Source organism: Panulirus ornatus, chromosome 39, assembly GCF_036320965.1.
Source record: "Panulirus ornatus isolate Po-2019 chromosome 39, ASM3632096v1, whole genome shotgun sequence".
In the NCBI taxonomy this organism is placed as follows: domain Eukaryota; kingdom Metazoa; phylum Arthropoda; class Malacostraca; order Decapoda; family Palinuridae; genus Panulirus; species Panulirus ornatus.
The window spans coordinates 4,359,261-4,384,323 of record NC_092262.1 but is presented as its reverse complement, the minus strand read 5'-3'; the positions used below and the strand labels follow the sequence as shown (position 1 = coordinate 4,384,323).

The window sequence follows — 25,063 nt, the reverse complement described above, 5'->3', positions numbered from 1 at the left end:
GGGACACTCTAGGTCTTCATCCTCATATGAATATATGCCATATCTCAATTACTTGCTCTCCCTGTCTCCCAGCCTAACACCTCCCTCTCCTCATCCCCCGTCTCCCTGGACACAGCGAGGGAGAGAGCGGGGCGTACAACTTCACCACTGTGGGCGTGGATGCCGTGGGCGTGACTAGGGCGACTCTAGCAGGGCTCAGGCCGTATGCCCAGTACTCCGTGGTTCTGCAAGCGTTCAATTCTCGTGGTGCTGGGCCAGCGTCTCCCCAAACCTCCGCCACCACACACCAGGACAGTCAGTCTCCTCCCCTTGTGTCTCTCTGTCTGTCTATACGTGTGTGTGTGTGTGTGTGTGTGTGTGTGTGTGTGTGTGTGTGTAAGGCAACATGTAGATGATATAGCATTCTACATCATGTAAGTCAACATCATATCTTATTTATCTAACCAGATTGCACCCTAACTTGAGAGATGAACCAGATATAAGTTAATTATTCCTTTTTATTATTCATTCTCTTTGACTACCATCAACTCTTTGTCTTCATTCAAGATTGACAAGAGGAAAATTAAGACCAACAATTTTGATAAGTTGAGATTAAATAGCACCATCTGAACTGACTTTGAAGTTAGGATAACTAAGTTATGGTGACGAACAACGTCTTCTCAATCAGTCGTATATTTATTTAATTATTTCGGGAATACATTTATGATTATAATTATAAAGTGATAAGAAACTGACGGACGTAGTTTCTTGTGAGTGAGAGCTAATTAGATGTGTAATTACCACACTTGGATATATATAATCAACCCTGGTAATCACCATCAGAATTACTTTCATAGAATTAGATTAGTAGATTATGTCAGATATGATTACGTCCCTCATGTATTTAGGGAAGTATAAGTATTTACTATTTACTTAAGTACTTAACGTAGATTAAAGTTCGTAAGTGATCCTTGAGGTGAAGCGATAAAGGCCATAATTAATGCCCGCCAAATCCAGTATGTTCATACCATGCATCCTGATTGGCTGCTGGGTTTGTTTACATTGTCCCGCGCCTGCGCAGTACGCGTCATACATCAGACATGGCGTATATATACGTGTCAAATAAACGCAGGCGAATTAGTATCATTCTCATTGCGTAATTACGATATTCTCATTAAGATTAAAGGTATATGGAAGAATTAATAGAACTGAGTTAATGTATATGATGAAAGAGCAAATGTCGATGGTTAAATATATGTGTTTATATAGAGCCTGGAGCGCCGCCTGGTCACGTGACGTGCGAGAGCGTGACGTCATCGAGTTTACTGGTCACTTGGTCTCCTCCTCCACCACGTCATCGTAATGGCGTCATTATTAGCTACCGGGTAGCCTTCTCTCAAGTCTCCTCCCACGGTGAGTGTCCTTCCACCACACTGTGGCTGCCCGCAGGTGGTGGCAGGAGTGTTATGTGTGGTGTCAGAGATGTTGGAAGGTGATACTAGATGGTCGAGTGTGTTGGGAGGAGGTGGTGCTGTGTTGTTTTTGAATGGCAGAAGGTCGTTTTATGATGTCAGAGGGTGGCAGGATGGATGGTGTGGTGTCAGAGGGTGGCAGGAGGGAGTGGGTGGTGTCAGAAGGTGGCAAGAGGGATGGTGTGGTGTCAGAGGGTGTCAGGAGGGATGGTGCGGTGTCAGAGGGTAGCAGGAAGGATGTGGTGGTGTCAGAGGGTGTTAGGAGGGATGGTGTGATGTCAGAGGGTGTCAGGATGAACAGGGGTTGATGTCAGAGATGTTGGGACATGATCATAACATTACCCTATGTTGTCAGAAGGTGGGAGGAGCGGCAGCGTGGTGTCAGAGGGCCTGCAGGCCACGTTGGCAGGCCTGACACCATGGACGAACTACAGTATCAGTGTAGCGGCTTCTACCAGAGCTGGGGAGGGCGTAGCGTCTCACATCCTCTCGTGTACCACCGACCAGGACGGTACGTGTACCTCCCCACACACGGTACCCTTCACCAAGACGGTACTCTAACTTGGTATGATACCAGATGTCAATTTGATTTTGATGTTTATATAATAAACTTCCTTTTTTTTTGCCTGTACTGGTGTTCATAATTCTTGTGTCTCTACTCCACACACCCCCACAGTGCCCGAGGCTCCAGCTCGCATCAAAGCAGTTATCTCTGGCCCACGGGCGGCTGTCTTATCATGGGCGCCCCCCACACGCCCACACGGGCGTATTAGCAGATACACAGTCCACTGGGAGATAGTTGGCGGACGTGATGGGCCAATGAGTCGACGGGTTGAACCCCACGTGACCCACCTGACCTTACATGACCTCTCGCACGCCACCCATCAGGTCAGGCACACTACCACTAACCCCCCCTCCCCCCCACTCTGGTTCACCTTTGACCTCATGATGACCCCCTCCCTCCCCCCACTCTGGTTCACCTTTGACCTCATCATGACCCTCCCCCCTCCAGGCTACAGAGATATAAACTAACAATCACTTTATCTTTGTTATCTTCAAGCAGATCTAGCCAGAACTACTTCAAAATATTGACCATTGTTTCTTTGGATCAAATTTCTTTAGATAGATACAATAATTCTGTTATCTCATACCCTCAAAATCTCCCACCAATGTTTACATCTTCCTAAGGAGCAAAATCAACATTGTTTACATAGGATTCATTAAACCCTTAAGTTAATCTCTACAATATTATTATAAGACCATAGATTAACTTCAACAAATTTGTTTATCAAATTAGCTTTTCATAGACCCTCAGAGGCCAGAAACTCTCGATATAAACAGTAATGTGTATAGAAACAGGACTGCTGGGTGGGTGTTTACTGACATGAGTGAAAATGTTATGTCAAAGAAAATGGAATGTGAAGAGGTTGTTGTGTACACCAGGTGTGGGTGACTGCTTCTACCAGGATGGGGGCCGGGCCACCTAGTACTGTTGCTGTTGTCAAGCCTTCACACACAGGTACGTCAGGTACACAGGTACGGTACGCAGGTACACTTGACAAGTCACCATCACAGGTACGGTACGCAGGTACACTTGACAAGTCACCATCACAGGTACGGTACGCAGGTACACTTGACAGGTCACCATCACAGGTACGGTACACAGGTACACTTGACAAGTCACCCTCACAGGTACGGTACGCAGGTACACTTGACAGGTCACCATCACAGGTACGGTACGCAGGTACACTTGACAAGTCACCATCACAGGTACGGTACGCAGGTACACTTGACAAGTCACCATCACAGGTACGGTACGCAGGTACACTTGACAGGTCACATTCTAAATGCGTAATACACTCAGTACCACAGATGTAGACCAGTCAGCGTATACGCTGTGTTAATACGCATTTTTTTTTACGCCGTTTACAATATTTTTTACATCTTTATACCTGGAGCTTGGCTATCACTGCGTAAATATACGCTTTCTTTATTTACAAGGGTGTAAGAACTGCTGGGAAATGTAGGCTTAATTTACAGTTTTACAGTGGTATTCTACAGTGGTATTTTACAGGAACATTTTGCGTGGTATTTTACAGTGGTATTTCACAGTGACATTTTACAGTGGTATTTCACAGTGACATTTTACAGTGGTATTTCACAGTGACATTTTACAGTGGTATTTCACAGTGACATTTTACAGTGGTATTTCACAGTGACATTTTACAGTGGTATTTTACGATGATATTTTACAGTGGTATTTTACGATGATATTTTACAGTGGTACTTTACAGTGGTATTTCACAGTGACATTTTACAATGGTGTTTCACAGTGGTATTTTACGATTATATTTTACAGTGGTTCTTTACAGTGGTATTTTACTGTGGTATTTTACAGTGGTGTCTCCTTGTCTTATCCTTGGAACATCACTTGTTTATGTGTAAAAAAAAACTATTATATACTGGTTGTTTACACCCCCGCCTTCTTGCCACGCCCACAGTGGGCGCGGGCGTGTGGTCAGTGGGCGGGAACCTGACGGTGGCGTGGAAGGAGGACGTGAGCCTGGCGTGTGGGGCAGTGGGCGTCCCGGAACCCATCCTCAGCTGGACACATCGACGTAAACACATCCCCGCCAACCACAACAGGTCAGGTCATAGTTAGAGAACAGGTCAGGTACTTACCAGGTCATAAACAGGTCGTGACCTGGCATGGTCACTGGGTGCAGTTATTTAGTGCAAAGGTCATGTTTTATACAGGACGTGTATGATTCCGGTTCTGTACACGACCAGTAACGTGTATGATTCCGGTTCTGTACATGATCAATGACGTGTATGATTCCTGTTCTATACAGGGTCAAAGTTCAACCGGACGGGACCTTGACCTTGGCTGACACCCAGCGTAGCGACAGCGGCTCGTACACCTGCACAGCCACCAACCACCATGGATCTGACACCGTGACCTACAACCTGACTGTCCTAGGTCAGTCCCTGACCCCGCCCGAGGTCAACATGTTACCCGTATAGAACACCTCACTAGGTCATATATATATATATATATATATATATATATATATATATATATATATATATATATATATATATATATATATATATATTCCTATAAGTCCACGGGGAAAATGAAACACGAAAAGTTGCCAAGTGCACTTTCGTGTAATAATCACATCATCAGGGGAGACACAAGAGAGAAATATAACAGTCAGTTGATATACATCGAAGAGACGAAGCTAGGACGCCATTTGGTAAACATGTTGTTTACCAAATGGCGTCCAAACTACGTTTCGTTGTATATCAACTGACTGTAATATTTCTCTCTTGTGTCTCCCATGATAATGTGATTATTACACGAAAGTGCACTTGGGAACTTATCGTGTTTCATTTTCCCTGTGGACTCATAGGAATATATATATATATATATATATATATATATATATATATATATATATATATATATATATATATATATATATATCATCATGTCAATATAAAAATGAAAAGATACGATCTCGAAAGAAAACGTGAAGCGTGTTTATAAGTCTGCAACGTCCATAGTGGCACAGTATTTGCTTTTAAGGATTTAATGACCCCTGACCCCTTGTGTGACCTTTGACCTCTGCAGTGCCACCGTCTTCACCGTCCCTACACGTGACGGAAACCACTGGCTCGTCCATTAGGGTCCAGTGGAGTGTAGAGGACACTGGGGGAGCCGCCCTTCAAGGCGCTACACTACATTACAGGTAAGCACTCTCTTGCCCCCGCTCAGGTTAGCACTATCTTCCCACACTAGTTTGTCTCCCTATTGCGGTATGGTGTGGTACAGTGTAGGGGGGGGGGGGGAGGATAGTGTGGTACAATGTGGGGGGGAGGATAGTGTGGTACAGTGTGGGGGGGAGGATAGTGTGGTACAGTGTGGGGGGGAGGAGGATAGTGTGGTAAAGTGTATGTTGGGGGGAGGATAGTGTGGTACATTGTGTGTGGGGAGGATAGTGTGGTACATTGTGTGTGTGGGGGGGAGGATAGTGTGGTACAGTGTGTGTGGGGGGGGGTAAGATACTGTGGTACATTGTGTGTGGGGAGGATAGTGTGGTACAGTGTGTGTGTGGGGGGGAGGATAGTGTGGTACAGTGTGTGTGGGGAGGATAGTGTGGGGAACAGTGTGTGTATGGGGAGGATAGTGTGGTACAGTGTGTGTGGGGGGAGTATACTGTGGTACATTGTGTGTGGGGGGGAGGATACTGTGGTACAGTGTGTGTGGATAAGATAGTATGGTACAGTGTGTGTGTGTGTGTGTGGTGAGGATAGTATAACTGTTATATAAGTATACTATACGTTGTGATATATTATTTTTGACTCGTTTATAGCTAGATATAGGAAAATATGATGATATATAAGTATACTCTTGCTATAGAGCTTAAGATTAGCTGTGATTAGCTATAGCTAATCATAGGGTCATATAGTTGATATATAATCATATAAGATGTCTTACATAGCTATTCAGAGCCTACTATAGCTACCGAGAGTGAGGTATATATAAGGATCCTATAACTCTCTCTCTCTCTCTCTCTCTCTCTCTCTCTCTCTATATATATATATATATATATATATATATATATATATATATATATATATATATATATATATATATATGTATATATATATATGAAGGTTTGTTGAATGTGTTTGATGATAGATTGGCAGATATAGGGTGTTTTGGTCGAGGTGGTGTGCAAAGTGAGAGGGTTAGGGAAAATGATTTGGTAAACAGAGAAGAGGTAGTAAAAGCTTTGCGGAAGATGAAAGCCGGCAAGGCAGCAGGTTTGGATGGTATTGCAGTGGAATTATATGGGAGGGTATTGACTGAGAGGGTGAAGACATGTACAGAGCATCAGATTGGGGAAGAGCAGTGTGGTTTCAGAAGTGGTAGAGGATGTGTGGATCAGGTGTTTGCTTTGAAGAATGTATGTGAGAAATACTTAGAAAAGCAAATGGATTTGTATGTAGCATTTATGGATCTGGAGAAGGCATATGATAGAGTTGATAGAGATGCTCTGCGGAAGGTATTAAGAATATATGGTGTGGGAGGCAAGTTGTTAGAAGCAATGAAAAGTTTTTATCGAGGATGTAAGGCATGTGTACGTGTAGGAAGAGAGGAAAGTGATTGGTTCTCAGTGAATGTAGGTTTGCGGCAGGGGTGTGTGATGTCTCCATGGTTGTTTAATTTGTTTATGGATGGGGTTGTTAGGGAGGTGAATGCAAGAGTTTTGGAAAGAGGGGCAAGTATGAAGTCTGTTGGGGATGAGAGAGCTTGGGAAGTGAGTCAGTTGTTCGCTGATGATACAGCGCTGGTGGCTGATTCATGTGAGAAACTGCAGAAGCTGGTGACTGAGTTTGGTAAAGTGTGTGAAAGAAGAAAGTTAAGAGTAAATGTGAATAAGAGCAAGGTTATTAGGTACAGTAGGGTTGAGGGTCAAGGCAATTGGGAGGTAAGTTTGAATGGAGAAAAACTGGAGGAAGTAAAGTGTTTTAGATATCTGGGAGTGGATCTGGCAGCGGGTGGAACCATGGAAGCGGAAGTGGATCATAGGGTGGGGGAGGGGGCGAAAATCCTGGGAGCCTTGAAGGATGTGTGGAAGTCGAGATCATTATCTCGGAAAGCAAAAATGGGTATGTTTGAAGGAATAGTGGTTCCAACAATATTGTATGGTTGCGAGGCGTGGGCTATGGATAGAGTTGTGCGCAGGAGGGTGGATGTGCTGGAAATGAGATGTTTGAGGACAATGTGTGGTGTGAGGTGGTTTGATCGAGTAAGTAACGTAAGGGTAAGAGAGATGTGTGGAAATAAAAAGAGTGTGGTTGAGAGAGCAGAAGAGGGTGTTTTGAAATCGTTTGGGCACATGGAGAGAATGAGTGAGGAAAGATTGACCAAGAGGATATATGTGTCGGAGGTGGAGGGAACGAGAAGAAGTGGGAGACCAAATTGGAGGTGGAAAGATGGAGTGAAAAAGATTTTGTGTGATCGGGGCCTTAACATGCAGGAGGGTGAAAGGAGGGCGAGGAATAGAGTGAATTGGATCAATGTGGTATACCGGGGTTGACGTGCTATCAGTGGATTGAATCAGGGCATGTGAAGCGTCTGGGGTAAACCATGGAAAGCTGTGTAGGTATGTATATTTGCGTGTGTGGACGTGTATGTATATACATGTGTATGGGGGTGGGTTGGGCCATTTCTTTCGTCTGTTTCCTTGCGCTACCTCGCAAACGCGGGAGTCAGCGACAAAGCAAAAGAAAAAAAAAAAAAAAAAAAATATATATATATATATATATATATATATATATATATATATATATATATATATATATATATATATATATATATATATATATATATAAGACCTTTGCAGTGCCATAAATAGCAGTATAGGGTTAGGAACGTGTGCAGTGAGCCTACAGTGCCAGGGGCAGTGCCAGTAACTGTGACTTACCGTGCAGGTCGGCAGGGGAGGAGTGGTTAACAGTGACAGTGGACGGTGAACGCAGTGCTTACACTGCCACGGGCCTCCGTTGTGGCACCCTCCACCACTTCTACCTCACAGCTCACAACCACATCGGTCAGTGCCAGTCCCAACCTACAACCTAACCTCACAGCTCACAACCATATCGGTCTGTGCCAACTCTTACCTACAACCTCACCTCACCTCACCTCTCATAACCACGTCGGTCACTGCCAACCCCTGCCTACAACCTTTCTTTAGTCTCACTACATCCACACTACAACCACAACCCAGGTATAGCTCGGTGAGATACTCACTGCACCTTGGAAACAATCCTACAACAGCTATTTTAAAACCTACTCACAACCCTCCTCAACACCATACCATAACCTGGCTACAACTCCACCCCCACTGCATCCAGACTACAACCCCACCACAACCAGACGACAACGCCACCACAACCAGACTACAACCCCACCACAACCAGACTACAACCTCACCACAACCAGACTACAACCTCACCACAACCAGACTACAACCCCACCACAACCAGACTACAACCTCACCACAACCAGACTACAACCTCACCACAACCAGACTACAACCTCACCACAACCAGACTACAACCTCACCACAACCAGACTACAACCTCACCACAACCAGACTACAACCTCACCACAACCAGACTACAACCTGACCACAACCAGACTACAACCTCACCACAACCAGACTACAACCCCACCACAACCAGACTACAACCTCACCACAACCAGACTACAACCTGACCACAACCAGACTACAACCTCACCACAACCAGACTACAACCTCACCACAACCAGACTACAACCTCACCACAACCAGACTACAACCCCACCACAACCAGACTACAACCCCACCACAACCAGACTACAACCTCACCACAACCAGACTACAACCTCACCACAACCAGACTACAACCTCACCACAACCAGACTACAACCCCACCACAACCAGACTACAACCTCACCACAACCAGACCATCAACAATAGTATTTTCATTTCATGCCAAATCTAGCAGTTTTCTCCCCCAGTCATTTCCTAAGATGATTATTACTTTTCATGTAATATGATTAAGTAATTAGAATGTCATCTTGGCTTCGTAATAACAGAGAATGACCTTTTTAACGCATGTATAACGCACTAGAGGCCATGGTATACATGTATGATATACATTTAATCATGTATCTCATGTATGTCTCACGGTGGAATACTGTCAACATACCTGTTGGTATATCCTGGTATACTTGTGAATCTTTAATGTAATTGTTGATTATATTTTGGATTATATTAAGATGTGTGGATTATATTGATGTATATGGTAGATGATAAGGTCTGTCATTATGGTGTAGTATGGTACCTGGGTGTACCAGGAGTGTCGTAGTATGGTACCTGGGTGTACCAGGAGTGTAGTATGGTACCTGGGTGTACCAGGAGTGTAGTATGGTACCTGGGTGTACCAGGAGTGTAGTATGGTACCTGGGTGTACCAGGAGTGTAGAATGGTACCTGGGTGTACCAGAAGTGTAGTAGTATAGTACCAGGTAGTACCAGGAGTGTCGTAGTATGGTACCAGGGTGTACCAGGAGTGTAGTATGGTACCAGGGTGTACCAGGAGTGTCGTAGTATGGTACCAGGGTGTACCAGGAGTGTAGCATGGTATCTACGTGTACCAGGAGTGTCGTAGTATGGTACCAGGGTGTACCAGGAGTGTAGCATGGTATCTACGTGTACCAGGAGTGTCGTAGTATGGTATCAGGGTGTACCAGAAGTGTAGCATGGTATCTACGTGTACCAGGAGTGTCGTAGTATGGTACCAGGGTGTACCAGGAGTGTAGCATGGTATCTACGTGTACCAGGAGTGTAGAATGGTACCAGGGTGTACCAGGAGTGTAGCATGGTATCTACGTGTACCAGGAGTGTTGTAGTGTTGGTATCAGGGTGTACCAGGAGTGTAGCATGGTATCTACGTGTACCAGGAGTGTTGTAGTGTTGGTAGGTGGTGATGGTAGTAATACCTGGTCGTCTGGTATGCAGGTAGCAGCGCAGCCTCGCGTACCGAGGCAGCACGTACCAAGGGCCGGTCCCCGGAACCGCCACCCAAGTTCCAGTTTGTGACAACGAACAGTTCACAAGCCACTCTCTACCTGGCCCAGTGGGGCGATGGAGGATGTCCCATCACCCATTACAGTGTCCAGTACCGCAGGGCCACCGTCAGGCACTGGACCACAGGTAAGGGACATGGACCACAAGTAAGGGGCACTGGACCACTAGCAAGGGGCACTGGACCACAGGTAAGGGACACTGGACCACAAGTAAGGGGCACTGGACCACTAGCAAGGGGCACTGGATCACAGGTAAGGGCCATGGACCACAAGTAAGAGGCACTGGACCACAGGTAAGGGACATGGACCACAAGTAAGAGGCACTGGACCTCAGGTAAGGGACATGGACCACAAGTAAGGGGCACTGGACCACTCGTAAGGGCCACTGGGCCACAGGTAAGGGTCATGGACCGCAAGTAAGGGGCACTGGACCACAGGTAAGGGACATGGAACGCAAGTGAGTGGCACTGGACCACTAGTAAGGGCCATGGACCACAGGTAAGCCATGGACCAGTCATATCTTAAGTCACTTAAGAACTTTCCTCTATCACTTTATCACAATACCATGTTAAGTAAGCAGGTCTTCGAAAAGTAACTTTATGCTCCACTTCAGTTGATAAGTGCGTGTGGGACGCACTTGTTTTAAGTGGGCGTGTCTCTCTCGCTCCTCCCCCACAGTTGGTAGTGAGATCCCGCCCACCCGCACGTACGCTGTGGGCGGACTGGAAGGTGGGAGACGCTACGAGCTGCGGGTGACCGCTCACAACGCTGCCGGGGCCACGCCTGCGCACTACGACATCACAACACCTGGCCAGGCCAACACAGGTGAGTCCACCTCACACAACCTCCCCGCTCACAACCGTCCCCTCACACAACCCCCCCCTCACAACCTCCCTCACACAACCCCCTCACACAACCTCCCTCACACAACCTCCCTCACACAACCCCCTCACACAACCCCCTCACACAACCTCCCTCACACAACCCCCTCACACAACCTCCCTCACACAACCCCCTCACACAACCTCCCTCACACAACCCCCCTCACACAACCCCCCCTCACACAACCCCCTCACACAACCCCCCCTTCACACAACCCCCCCTCACACAACCTCCCTCACACAACCCCTCACACAACCCCCCTCACACAACCCCCCTCACACAACCCCCCTCACACAACCCCCCTCACACAACCTCCCTCACACAACCTCCCTCACACAACCTCCCTCACACAACCCCCTCACACAACCCCCTCACACAACCCCCCTCACACAACCCCCCCTCACACAACCCCCTCACACAACCCCCTCACACAACCCCCCCTCACACAACCCCCCTCACACAACCTCCCTCACACAACCCCCTCACACAACCCCTCACACAACCCCCTCACACAACCCCCTCACACAACCCCCTCACACAACCCCCCTCACACAACCGCCCTCACACAACCCCCTCACACAACCCCCTCACACAACCTCCCTCACACAACCCCCTCACACAACCCCCCTCACACAACCCCCTCACACAACCCCCTCACACAACCCCCTCACACAACCCCCTCACACAACCCCCCTCACACAACCCCCTCACACAACCCCCTCACACAACTCCCTCACACAACCCCCCTCACACAAACTCCCTCACACAAACTCCCCTCACACAACCCCCTCACACAACCCCCCTCACACAACCCCCTCACACAACCCCCTCACACAACCCCCCTCACACAACCTCCCCTCACATAACCCCCCTCACACAACCCCCTCACACAACCCCCTCACAAAACCCCCCTCACACAACCCCCTCACACAACCCCCTCACACAACCCCCCCTCACACAACCTCCCTCACACAACCCCCCTCACACAACCCCCCTCACACAACCCCCCTCACACAACCCCCCTCACACAACCCCCCTCACACAACCCCCTCACACAACTCCCTCACACAACCCCCCCTCACACAAACTCCCTCACACAACCTCCCTCTCACAACCCCCCGTCACACAACCCCCTCACACAACCACCTCACACAACCCCCTCACACAACCCCCCTCACACAACCCCCTCACACAACCCCCTCACACAACCCCCTCACACAACCCCCTCACACAACCCCCTCACACAACCCCCTCACACAACCCCCTCACACAACCCCCTCACACAACCCCCTCACACAACCCCCTCACACAACCCCCCTCACACAACCCCCTCACACAACCCCCTCACACAACCCCCTCACACAACCCCCTCACACAACCCCCTCACACAACCCCCTCACACAACCCCCTCACACAACCCCCCTCACACAACCTCCCTCACACAACCCCCCTCACACAACCCCCTCACACAACCTCACTCACACAACCCCCTCACACAACCCCCCTCACACAACCCCCTCACACAACCCCCTCACACAACCCCCTCACACAACCTCCCTCACACAACCCCCCTCACACAACCCCCTCACACAACCCCCTCACACAACCCCCCTCACACAACCCCCTCACACAACCCCCTCACACAACCCCCTCACACAACCCCCTCACACAACCCCCTCACACAACCCCCTCACACAACCCCCTCACACAACCCCCTCACACAACCCCCTCACACAACCCCCCTCACACAACCCCCTCACACAACCCCCTCACACAACCCCCCCTCACACAACCTCCCTCACACAACCCCCTCACACAACCCCCTCACACAACCTCCCTCACACAACCCCCCTCACACAACCTCCCTCACACAACCCCCTCACACAACCCCCTCACACAACCCCCCTCACACAACCCCCCTCACACAACCCCCTCACACAACCCCCTCACACAACCCCCTCACACAACCCCCTCACACAACCCCCCTCACACAACCTCCCTCACACAACTCCCCTCACACAACCTCCCTCACACAACCCCCTCACACAACCCCCTCACACAACCCCCTCACACAACCCCCTCACACAACCCCCTCACACAACCCCCCTCACACAACTCCCTCACACAACCCCCCTCACACAACCCCCTCACACAACCCCCTCACACAACCCCCTCACACAACCCCCCTCACACAACCCCCTCACACAACCCCCCTCACACAACCCCCTCACACAACCTCCCTCACACAACCCCCTCACACAACCCCCTCACACAACCCCCCTCACACAACCCCCTCACACAACCCCCCCTCACACAACCCCCCCTCACACAACCCCCTCACACAACCCTCCCTCACACAACCCCCCCTCACACAACCCCCCTCACACAACCCCCTCACACAACCCCCTCACACAACCCCCTCACACAACCCCCCCTCACACAACCCCCCCTCACACAACCCCCTCACACAACCCTCCCTCACACAACCCCCCCTCACACAACCCCCCTCACACAACCCCCCCTCACACAACCCCCCCTCACACAACCCCCTCACACAACCCCCTCACACAACCCTCCCTCACAACCCCCCTCACACAACCCTCCTCACACAACCCCCTCACACAACCCCCCTCACACAACCCCCCCTCACACAACCCCCCCTCACACAACCTCCCTCACACAACCCCCACACACAACCCCCTCACACAACCCTCCCTCACACAACCCCCCTCACAACCCCCCCACACACAGGCCACCCCCACAACACTACAACCAGACACTGTTCACAGAGCATACCACACAGACGGTTCCCCGCTACACTACACACCAGACAGTGACCATACGTATGGCACTGTCTTCATCCAGTGCCCTTCCCTCTCATTTGGTAGTATGGGAGTATACTATGAGGAGTATACTATGAGGAGTATACTATGAGGAGTATAGTATGAGGACTGTAGTATGAGGAGTATAATATGAGGAGTATAGTATGAGGAGTATACTATGAGGAGTATAGTATGAGGACTGTAGTATGAGGGGTATAATATGAGGAGTATAGTATGAGGAGTATACTATGAGGAGTATAGTATGAGGAGTATAGTATGAGGAGTATACTATGAGGAGTATAGTATGAGGACTGTAGTATGAGGGGTATGATATGAGGAGTATAGTATGAGGAGTATACTATGAGGAGTATAGTATGAGGACTGTAGTATGAGGAGTATAATATGAGGAGTATAGTATGAGGAGTATACTATGAGGAGTATAGTATGAGGACTGTAGTATGAGGGGTATAATATGAGGAGTATAGTATGAGGAGTATACTATGAGGAGTATAGTATGAGGAGTATACTATGAGGAGTATAGTATGAGGACTGTAGTATGAGGAGTATAATATGAGGAGTATAGTATGAGGAGTATACTATGAGGAGTATAGTATGAGGACTGTAGTATGAGGGGTATAATATGAGGAGTATAGTATGAGGAGTATACTATGAGGAGTATAGTATGAGGAGTATACTATGAGGTGTATAGTATGAGGACTGTAGTATGAGGAGTATGATATGAGGAGTATAGTATGAGGAGTATACTATGAGGAGTATAGTATGAGGAGTATACTATGAGGAGTATAGTATGAGGACTGTAGTATGAGGAGTATAATATGAGGAGTATAGTGTGAGGAGTATACTATGAGGAGTATAGTATGAGGACTGTAGTATGAGGAGTATGATATGAGGAGTATAGTATGAGGAGTATACTATGAGGAGTATAGTATGAGGACTGTAGTATGAGGAGTATAATATGAGGAGTATAGTATGAGGAGTATACTATGAGGAGTATAGTATGAGGAGTATACTATGAGGAGTATAGTATGAGGAGTATAGTATGAGGAGTATAATATGAGGAGTATAGTATGAGGAGTATACTATGAGGAGTATAATATGAGGAGTATAGTATGAGGAGTATACTATGAGGAGTATAGTATGAGGACTGTAGTATGAGGAGTATAATATGAGGAGTATAATATGAGGAGTATACTATGAGGAGTATAGTATGAGGACTGTAGTATGAGGAGTATAATATGAGGAGTATAGTATGAGGAGTATACTATGAGGAGTATAGTATGAGGACTGTAGTATGAGGAGTATAATATGAGGAGTATAGTATGAGGACTGTAGTATGAGGACTATAGTATGAGGAGTATAATATGAGGAGTATACTATGAGAATGCCATAGCATCATAGTGACCTCATTACCTCATCACTACCCGAAGAACATCTTGGTTCTCCTTTAGCAGGCGCGGGAGAGGGCGTGGGTGGAGGCATGTGGGGTAGCGCGCCCGCGACCTCCCCCGCCTGGCGCGACCCCCGGGTGCTCGTGCCAGCCTCAGTGTCAGCCGTGGCCCTACTGCTGACACTGACCACCGTCTGCGTCTGCGTCAGGAGGCGTGAGTATCCTACCCACACACACACTCCTTCGTCAGGTGGCTCTCTCTCTCTCTCTCTCTCTCTCTCTCTCTCTCTCTCTCTCTCTCTCTCTCTCTCTCTCTCTCTCTCTCTCTCTCATGGTGAGTGAGTGTCAGCCCTCCCCCCCTTCGTCAGGAGGCTCTCTCTCTCTCTCTCTCTCTCTCTCTCTCTCTCTCTCTCTCTCTCTCTCTCTCTCTCTCTCTCTCTCTCTCTCTCTCTCTCTCTCTCTCTCTCATGGTGAGTGAGTGTCAGCCCTCCCCCCCTTCGTCAGGAGGCTCTCTCTCTCTCTCTCTCTCTCTCTCTCTCTCTCTCTCTCTCTCTCTCTCTCTCTCTCTCTCTCTCTCTCTCCCTCATGGTGAGTGAGTGTCAGCCCTCCCCCCCTTCGTCAGGAGGCTCTCTCTCTCTCTCTCTCTCTCTCTCTCTCTCTCTCTCTCTCTCTCTCTCCCACACATGGCGGGTCACCGTACATCATGACTGTGACCCAAGCTTCGTCTCCCCTGATGAAGTGTATCCATGACCTTTGACCTTCCCTGTAGTTTGGATCACTTCCCCATCTCCACTAAGGTATTTGTGTTCCTTCCTCCATTTAAATGACCCATTTTATTTTACTCTAATGTCCATTCTTCATTATTAGTTATTCACCTTATCATTTAATCCATTATCTTAGATATTCACCTTATCATTCAATCCATTATCTTTAACTCCTCCTCGTTATTGTGTTGTCTGTGAGGTAATGTAGATAGTTTAAGGAGGTTTTCAGGCTATATACATCCTTCATAACAATTCTGTGAGGTAATGTAGATAGTTTAAGGAGGTTTTCAGGCTATATACATCCTTCATAACAATTCTGTGAGGTAATGTAGATAGTTTAAGAAGGTCTTCAGGCTATATACATCCATCATAACAATTCTGTGAGGTGATGTAGATAGTTAAGAAGGTCCTCAGGCTATATACATCCTTGATAACAATTCTGTGAGGTAATGTAGATAGTTAAGAACTCTTGTGACTAGCTGTCATTAGAGTGATTGTAAAAGTCAATATAATGATGCAGTGTGAGCCAGGAAAGGATTTAATGGTTACAGTAGGATGTCTTTGTGTCGCGAGCATCCTACCATCCTACACTCCTGATGATGTTCTCCTGACCCCATCCTACCTGTGACTCCATCCTACCCTCCTCCTGACCCCATCCTACTTGTGACCCCATCCTACTTGTGACCCCATCCTACTTGTGACCCCATCCTACCCTCCTCCTGACCCCATCCTACTTGTGACCCCATCCTACTTGTGACCCCATCCTACTTGTGACCCCATCCTACTTGTGACCCCATCCTACCCTCCTCCTGACCCCATCCTACTTGTGACCCCATCCTACTTGTGACCCCATCCTACCCTCCTCCTGACCCCATCCTACTTGTGACCCCATCCTACTTGTGACCCCATCCTCCTCCTGACCCCATCCTACCCTCCTCCTGACCCCATCCTCCTGACCCCGTCCTCCTGACCCCATCCTCCTGACCCCATCCTCCTGACCCCGTCCTCCTCCTCCTCCTCCAGGACCGTCAGCAAGCCCCGTGCAGAAGGAGGTTCCTGACGCAGTGACGAGCACCTCTGACGACCCGACGATGATGCAGGCGCGGGACGACGTGTACATCACCGTCAGGAGGGCAGCGCCCACGCCTCCCCAGCAACAGCAAGATGTTAGGGACAATTCAGGTACTGTCGCAACCCACGCCCTCCCCCGTCCAGCGTACTGTCGCAACCCACGCCCTCCCCCGTCCTGCATACTGTCGTAACCCACGCCCTCCGTCCAGCGTACTGTCGCAGCCCACGTTTTCTGTTTGTATAAGCTGTCGCAAAACCCACGTCTCACGTTTGTATAAGCTATCGTAGCCCATGTCATACGTTAATCGTGCTCAGAGCCATTTAACATAGCCCAAGGCCATTTAACTTGGTCCAAGGCCATTTAACTCGGTCCAAGGCCTTTTCACTCATCCCTAGGCAACCCAAGGCCATTTTACTCGGTCCAAGGCCATTTCACTCATCCCTAGGCAACCCAAAGCCATTTAACTCGGTTCAAGGCCATTTTACTCATCCCTAGGCAACCCCACGCCATTTAACTCTGCTCAAGGCCATTTTACTCATCCCTAGGCAACCCCACGCCATTTAACTCTGTTCAAGGCCATTTTACTCATCCCTAGGCAACCCCACGCCATTTAACTCTGTTCAAGGCCATTTTACTCATCCCTAGGCAACCCCACGCCATTTAACTCTGCTCAAGGCCATTTTACTCATCCCTAGGCCTATATCAATTAACTATTTTCACTTCCTATAGTTAGATCTCATTATACGATCTTATATTTACGTTGATAAGTTTTCACAACCATATGTCTGGAATTCAGGGCGTGTGTGTTGGAGAGGTGAGTGTGTGATGGAGAAATGGTGTGAGCCTAAGTACAGATTTGAAAGGTAAGTGGTGGAGAGGTGAGTGTTGGAGAAGACCGTGTGATGGAGACTATGTGTTGGAGAGGTGAGTGTGTGATGGAGAAATGGTGTGAGCCGAAGTACAGATTTGAAAGGTAAATGGTGGAGAGGTCCGTGTTGGTGAGGTGGATGTTGGAGAAGACTATGTGATGGAGACTATGTGTTGGAGAGGTGAGTGTATGTGATGGAGACTATATGTTGGAGAGGTGAGTGTATGTGATGGAGACTATGTGTTGGAGAGGTGAGTGTATGTGATGGAGACTATATGTTGGAGAGGTGCATGTCGTAGAACTGTGAGCATCAAAATAAACCCCCTTTTTAACTGATCTCCCTCGCTGTGTATATGACATACACAAGTTTATATAGTCACTTAGAGAACACTTAATATTATAAACATTATAGATGTATATCATAGGATCTCTTTCACCTCCCTTAACCCCTTCGTTCCAGCCACTAAACATTCCAGGAATCTCTTTCCATGACCACGTCTCCTGGACTATGTATGAACATCATGATATCCTTCGTCAGTTCTGATGGTCCTGAAAGACTCTTGCATGTCCTCCTCCTCCTCCTCCTACAGGAGAATACAGCGAGGAGGAGCTGTATCCTTATGCCACGGCCACCTTCCAGATGGGTGGCGGGAGCCCGCCGCCCCCAGCGCCACCCTCGCCGCCCACACACGCCACCCACCACCAGCAACCTCGCGCTCAGAAGGGGTTTACCGCTTTGGTTTACCAGGCACCTTCCCTACATGATGTCGACTCTCCTAACATAGTAAGTATGAGTTTACCTAACACCAGTATACCACCCTATGTTCCTAACATATCATGAGTTTACTTAACATCAGTATACCACCTCCACGTTCCGAGCATATCATGAGTTTACCTAAAACCAGTACACCACCTGCTTTCTCCTAACACAGCAAGTCTGTGTTTACCTAAGACCAGTATACAATCCTCACTCTCTTAGCATATTATGAGTTTGCTTAAGACCAGTATACAATCCTCACTCTCTTAGCATATTATGAGTTTACCTAAGACCAGTAAACAATCCTCACTCTCTTAGCATATTATGAGTTTACCTAACACCAGTATACAATCCTCACTCTCTTAGCATATTATGAGTTTACCTAAGACCAGTATACCCCCATAACTCCCCTAACATATTATGAGTTTACCTAACACCAGTATACCCCCATAACTCCCCTAACATATTATGAGTTTACCTAAGACCAGTATACCCCCATAACTCCCCTAACATATTATGAGTTTACCTAAGACCAGTATACCCCCATAACTCCCCTAACATATTATGAGTTTACCTAAGACCAGTATACCCCCATAACTCCCCTAACATATTATGAGTTTACCTAACACCATAAGCCAGTGTTTACATAGCAGTTATTTTAGTGTTGTTGGATGTTGTGTGACGTATAACGTTATAGAGGAGGTTGGTAAGGACTTGGATGTTGTGGTTGTGTTTTGTGAATGCAGAGTGATGTTGATGGCCGGGGCACACCCAGGGCCTTTGCCTACGACGGGTCACAAACGGAGGACTACAGCGGTGTGTTGTCAACCACATCCGGCCCCGGTGACGCTCGGAGTCCGTCACACTACAGGCGACCGCAGCGTCACGTCAGGACCAGTAGGTTTGTCACACTTGCTCCTGTCACACCCCTCCCCTCCCCTCCCCTCACCTCCCCTCCCCTCCCCTCCCCTCCCCTCCCCTCCCCACACCATCACCCCCCCATTACCAACACCAACCACCATTCCCTTCTCACTGTTCCCTCCCGTCACCCGTCACACTTGTTACTGTCATACTAACCACCCGCTTCTCCCCCTCCCCCCCCCCGCTTCTCCCCCTCCCCCCCCCCGCTTCTCCCCCTCCACACACACCATCACCCCCCACCCAACCCATCCTCCTCCCCCCCCTAACCACCTGTCATACCCACACCTCCCTTCCCCCCATTTCCCATCTCCCCTCTACTACCACATGTTATACTATTGCGTCTGTCGTACAATTATATATATATATATATATATATATATATATATATATATATATATATATATATATATATATATATATATATATATATATATATATTTTCTAATACTTTATAACTCGCGTTCTTGATCATCTTATACTGTCATGTTGTTCATACTGATATATATATAACACTGTTGTGTTGTGTGTGTGTGTGTGTGTGTGTATGTATGTCAAGCAGTAGTAGATGTATGTGTATGTGTTCGTATGAAAAGCTCATTGTAACCACAAAGAACAAGAACAAAACACCCGTATACGAATATTTTAAAACGCACGCCCGGCAGTACACCTAGTTGTACTACCTGGCGTGGGACGAGGGGAGGTTGGGGGGTGTATATGTACCTACCTTATGGTGACACCGAGGAGTGAGTGATAACCTAATGGACGAACACGCACACACACACACACACACACTCACACACACACACACACACACACACACACACATACACACACACACACACACACACGTAATCATGATAATGTTATGGTATATCCACAGGGCCTCCCGGAATGTCCACTTCACCTAAAAAACGTAGAACACAGCCTCACCACCACCACCACCACCACCTCCACCACCTCCACCAACAACTTCACCACCAGCAACCACATCTCCAACAACAACAACAGCAGCAGCAGCAGCAGCAGAACACCTTGCGTCCAGTCTGTCGTCCGAGGTACGAATCATCTTCCAGCTCTTCCAGGACGGTTCAGGGAGGTTTCCAGCCGTTCCAGGACGGTTAAAGGAGGCTTCCAGCTGTTCCAGGACGGTTAAAGGAAGTTTCCAGCTGTTCCAGAAGGGTAAAGGAAGTTTCCAGATGTTCCAGGACGGTTAAAGGAAGTTTCCAGCTGTTCCAGGAGGGTAAAGGAAGTTTCCAGATGTTCCAGGACGGTTAAAGGAAGTTTCCAGCTGTTCCAGGACGGTTAAAGGAAGTTTCCAGCTGTTCCAGGAGGGTAAAGGGGAGGTTCCCAGCTGTTCCAGGACGGTTAAGGGAGGTTTCCAGCTGTTCCAGGACGGTTAAAGGAAGTTCCCAGCTGTTCCAGGAGGGTAAAGGAAGTTTCCAGATGTTCCAGGACGGTTAAAGGAAGTTCCCAGCTGTTCCAGGACGGTTAAAGGAGGCTTCCAGCTGTTCCAGCAGGGTAAAGGAAGTTTCCAGCTGTTCCAGGACGACTAAAGGAAGTTTCCAGATGTTCCAGGACGGTTAAAGGAAGTTTCCAGCTGTTCCAGGACGGTTAAGGGAGGTTTCCAGCTGTTTCAGGAGGGTAAAGGGGAGGTTCCCAGCTGTTCCAGGACGGTTAAAGGAAGTTTCCAGCTGTTCCAGGACGGTTAAAGGAAGTTTCCAGCTGTTCCAGCAGGGTAAAGGAAGTTTCCAGCTGTTCCAGGACGGCTAAAGGAAGTTTCCAGCTGTTCCAGGACGGCTAAAGGAAGTTTCCAGCTGTTCCAGGACGGTTAAAGGAGGCTTCCAGCTGTTCCAGGACGGTTAAAGGAAGTTTCCAGCTGTTCCAGCAGGGTAAAGGAAGTTTCCAGCTGTTCCAGGACGGCTAAAGGAAGTTTCCAGCTGTTCCAGGACGGCTAAAGGAAGTTTCCAGCTGTTCCAGGACGGTTAAAGGAGGCTTCCAGCTGTTCCAGGACGGCTAAAGGAAGTTTCCAGCTGTTCCAGGACGGCTAAAGGAAGTTTCCAGCTGTTCCAGGACGGCTAAAGGAAGTTTCCAGCTGTTCCAGGACGGTTAAAGGAGGCTTCCAGCTGTTCCAGGAGGGTAAAGGGGAGGTTCCCAGCTGTTCCAGGACGGTTAAAGGAAGTTTCCAGCTGTTCCAGGATGGCTAAAGGAAGTTTCCAGCTGTTCCAGGAGGGTTCAGGGAGTTTCCAGATGTTGCAAGACTTTGGAATGCTTATCAATATTTCCTTTATCAAGTGTAGTAATATGGATAATTGAGTTATCAATAAATAACCCCTTTATCAAGTGTAGTAATAAAGTTTAATGAGTTATAAAAAATTTCATTATCAAGTGTAGTAATAGCGAAGACGGTTTTATTAAGACACTTTATGAAAAACAACAGAATTATGAAGATTTTATTATTTTAAAAAACTCGGAATTACATTGTAAAAATACGATAAAATCTTATATATTTCATAAAATCTACGTAATGCGTTAAATGATTAAATCAACGTTTCTAAAACTCTACGGATATACCCAACCACGTTTTATTACTAGGAAATATTGACGTAGATGACAATTAATTTTCTAAAACTCTACGGAAATAATAAGCCATATTTTATTACTTAAAAGTTTTCATGACGATGACAATCCACTTTTGTAAACTCTACGGGAATACTCAGCCATATATCAAAAATCGAAATTTCTTTACGAAGACGACAATTTATTGTTGAAAACTCTACGGAAATAGTCAGCCAAATTTCACTACATTAAAGTTTTGATGACAATGACAATCCACTTTTATAAACTCTACGGGAATACTCAGCCATATTTCAAAAATTGAAATATTTTACGAAGAAAAAAATAGAAATATTTTACGATGACGATAATTCATTTGTGAAAACTCTACGGAGATAGTCAGCCAAATTTCATTACTTTAAGGTTTTAATGACGATGACAATCCACTTTTGTAAACTCTACGGGAATACTCAGCCATATTTCAAAAATTGAAATTTTTACGATGATGACAAGCAACTTTTAAAAACTCTACGGAGATAGGCAGCCAAATTTCATTACTTTAATTTAATGACGATGACAATCCACTTTTGAAAACTCTACGGGAATACTCAGCCATATTTCAAAAATTAAAATATTTTACGAAAAAATTGAAATATTTTACGAAGATGAGAATTCATTTGTGAAAACTCTACGGAGATAGTCAGCCAAATTTCATTACTTTAAGGTTTTAATGACGATGACAATCCACTTTTGTAAACTCTACGGGAATACTCAGCCATATTTCAAAAATTGAAATTTTTTACGATGATGACAAGCAACTTTTAAAAACTCTACGGAGATAGGCAGCCAAATTTCATTACTTTAATTTAATGACGATGACAATCCACTTTTGAAAACTCTACGGGAATACTCAGCCATATTTCAAAAAATAAAATATTTTACGAAAAAAAATTGAAATATTTTACGTAGATGAGAATTCATTTTACAAAACTCTACGGAGATAGTCAGCCAAATTTCATTACTTTAAGGTTTTAATGACGATGACAATCCACTTTTGTAAACTCTACGGGAATACTCAGCCATATTTCAAAAATTGAAATTTTTTACGATGATGACAAGCAACTTTTAAAAACTCTACGGAGATAGGCAGCCAAATTTCACTACTTTAATTTAATGACGATGACAATCCACTTTTGAAAACTCTACGGGAATACTCAGCCATATTTCAAAAATTAAAATATTTTACGAAAAAGAATTGAAATATTTTACGTAGATGAGAATTCATTTTACAAAACTCTACGGAGATAGTCAGCCAAATTTCATTACTTTAAGGTTTTAATGACGATGACAATCCACTTTTGTAAACTCTACGGGAATACTCAGCCATATTTCAAAAATTGAAATTTTTTACGATGATGACAAGCAACTTTTAAAAACTCTACGGAGATAGGCAGCCAAATTTCATTAATTTAATTTAATGACGATGACAATCCACTTTTGAAAACTCTACGGGAATACTCAGCCATATTTCAAAAATTGAAATTTTTTACGATGATGACAAGCAACTTTTAAAAACTCTACGGTATTAATCAGCCATATTTCATTTATTAAAATATTTTACGAAGATGAAAATCCATTCATGAAAACTCTACGGAGATAGTCAGCCAAGTTTCATTAATTTAAAATATTTCGATTTTTTCTTCGTAAAATATTTCGAGTTTTAAAATATGGCTGACTCTTCCCGTAGAGTTTACAAAAGTGGATTGTCATCGTCATTAAAACCTAAAAGTAATGAAATTTGGCTGACTATCTCCGTAGAGTTTTCACAAATGAATTCTCGTCTTCGTAAAATATTTCAATTTTTTCGTAAAATATTTTAATTTTTGAAATATGGCTGAGTATTCCCGTAGAGTTTTCAAAAGTGGATTGTCATCGTCATTAAATTAAAGTAATGAAATTTGGCTGCCTATCTCCGTAGAGTTTTTAAAAGTTGCTTGTCATCATCGTAAAAATTTCAATTTTTGAAATATGGCTGAGTATTCCCGTAGAGTTTACAAAAGTGGATTGTCATCGTCATTAAAACCTTAAAGTAATGAAATTTGGCTGACTATCTCCGTAGAGTTTTCACAAATGAATTATCGTCATCGTAAAATATTTCTATTTTTTTCTTCGTAAAATATTTCAATTTTTGAAATATGGCTGAGTATTCCCGTAGAGTTTATAAAAGTGGATTGTCATTGTCATCAAAACTTTAATGTAGTGAAATTTGGCTGACTATTTCCGTAGAGTTTTCAACAATAAATTGTCGTCTTCGTAAAGAAATTTCGATTTTTGATATATGGCTGAGTATTCCCGTAGAGTTTAAAAAAGTGGATTGTCATCGTCATGAAAACTTTTAAGTAATAAAATATGGCTTATTATTTCCGTAGAGTTTTAGAAAATTAATTGTCATCTACGTCAATATTTCCTAGTAATAAAACGTGGTTGTGTATATCCGCAGAGTTTTAGAAACGTTGATTTAATCATTTAACGCATTACGTAGAATTTATGAAATATATAAGATTTTATCGTATTTTTACAATGTAATTCAGAGTTTTTTGAAATAATAAAATCTTCATAATTCAGTTGTTTTTCATAAAGTGTCTTAATGAAACCGTCTTCGCTATTACTACACTTGATAATGAAATTTTTTATAACTCATTAAACTTTATTACTACACTTAATAAAGGGATTATTTATTAATAACTCAATTATCTATATTTCATCAACAAATTTTAAGAAAAAAAATTGAAGGAGTAATCAGCACATCCAACATTACCATTTTATTTATTACTAACTCTAAGTTATTTAACAACAATCTTTAATATAGAATTAACAGTTTACCTTATAAGTAATTACCTAGTCTCGTTTTTCCGT

At 45.7% G+C, this 25,063-nt stretch overlaps 1 protein-coding gene across 1 annotated transcript in view; it reads left to right on the top strand.

Moving 5' to 3' along the window:
* LOC139761212 (cell adhesion molecule Dscam2-like) overlaps positions 1-21,971 on the top strand; it is an 81,830-nt gene extending 59,859 nt beyond the window's left edge. Inside the window, exons 19-34 of the mRNA XM_071685255.1 lie at positions 116-294; positions 1,249-1,392; positions 1,807-1,962; positions 2,128-2,339; positions 2,895-2,970; positions 3,953-4,097; positions 4,304-4,431; positions 5,089-5,206; positions 7,959-8,077; positions 10,033-10,227; positions 10,779-10,925; positions 15,274-15,426; positions 17,000-17,158; positions 18,507-18,700; positions 19,420-19,570; positions 20,475-21,971. Of these exons, the coding sequence (XP_071541356.1) occupies positions 116-294; positions 1,249-1,392; positions 1,807-1,962; positions 2,128-2,339; positions 2,895-2,970; positions 3,953-4,097; positions 4,304-4,431; positions 5,089-5,206; positions 7,959-8,077; positions 10,033-10,227; positions 10,779-10,925; positions 15,274-15,426; positions 17,000-17,158; positions 18,507-18,700; positions 19,420-19,570; positions 20,475-20,716 (2,518 nt within the window). The 3' untranslated portion in view covers positions 20,717-21,971. The remainder of the gene's footprint in view (positions 1-115; positions 295-1,248; positions 1,393-1,806; positions 1,963-2,127; positions 2,340-2,894; positions 2,971-3,952; positions 4,098-4,303; positions 4,432-5,088; positions 5,207-7,958; positions 8,078-10,032; positions 10,228-10,778; positions 10,926-15,273; positions 15,427-16,999; positions 17,159-18,506; positions 18,701-19,419; positions 19,571-20,474) is intronic.
* Positions 21,972-25,063: the final 3,092 nt, after the last annotated feature.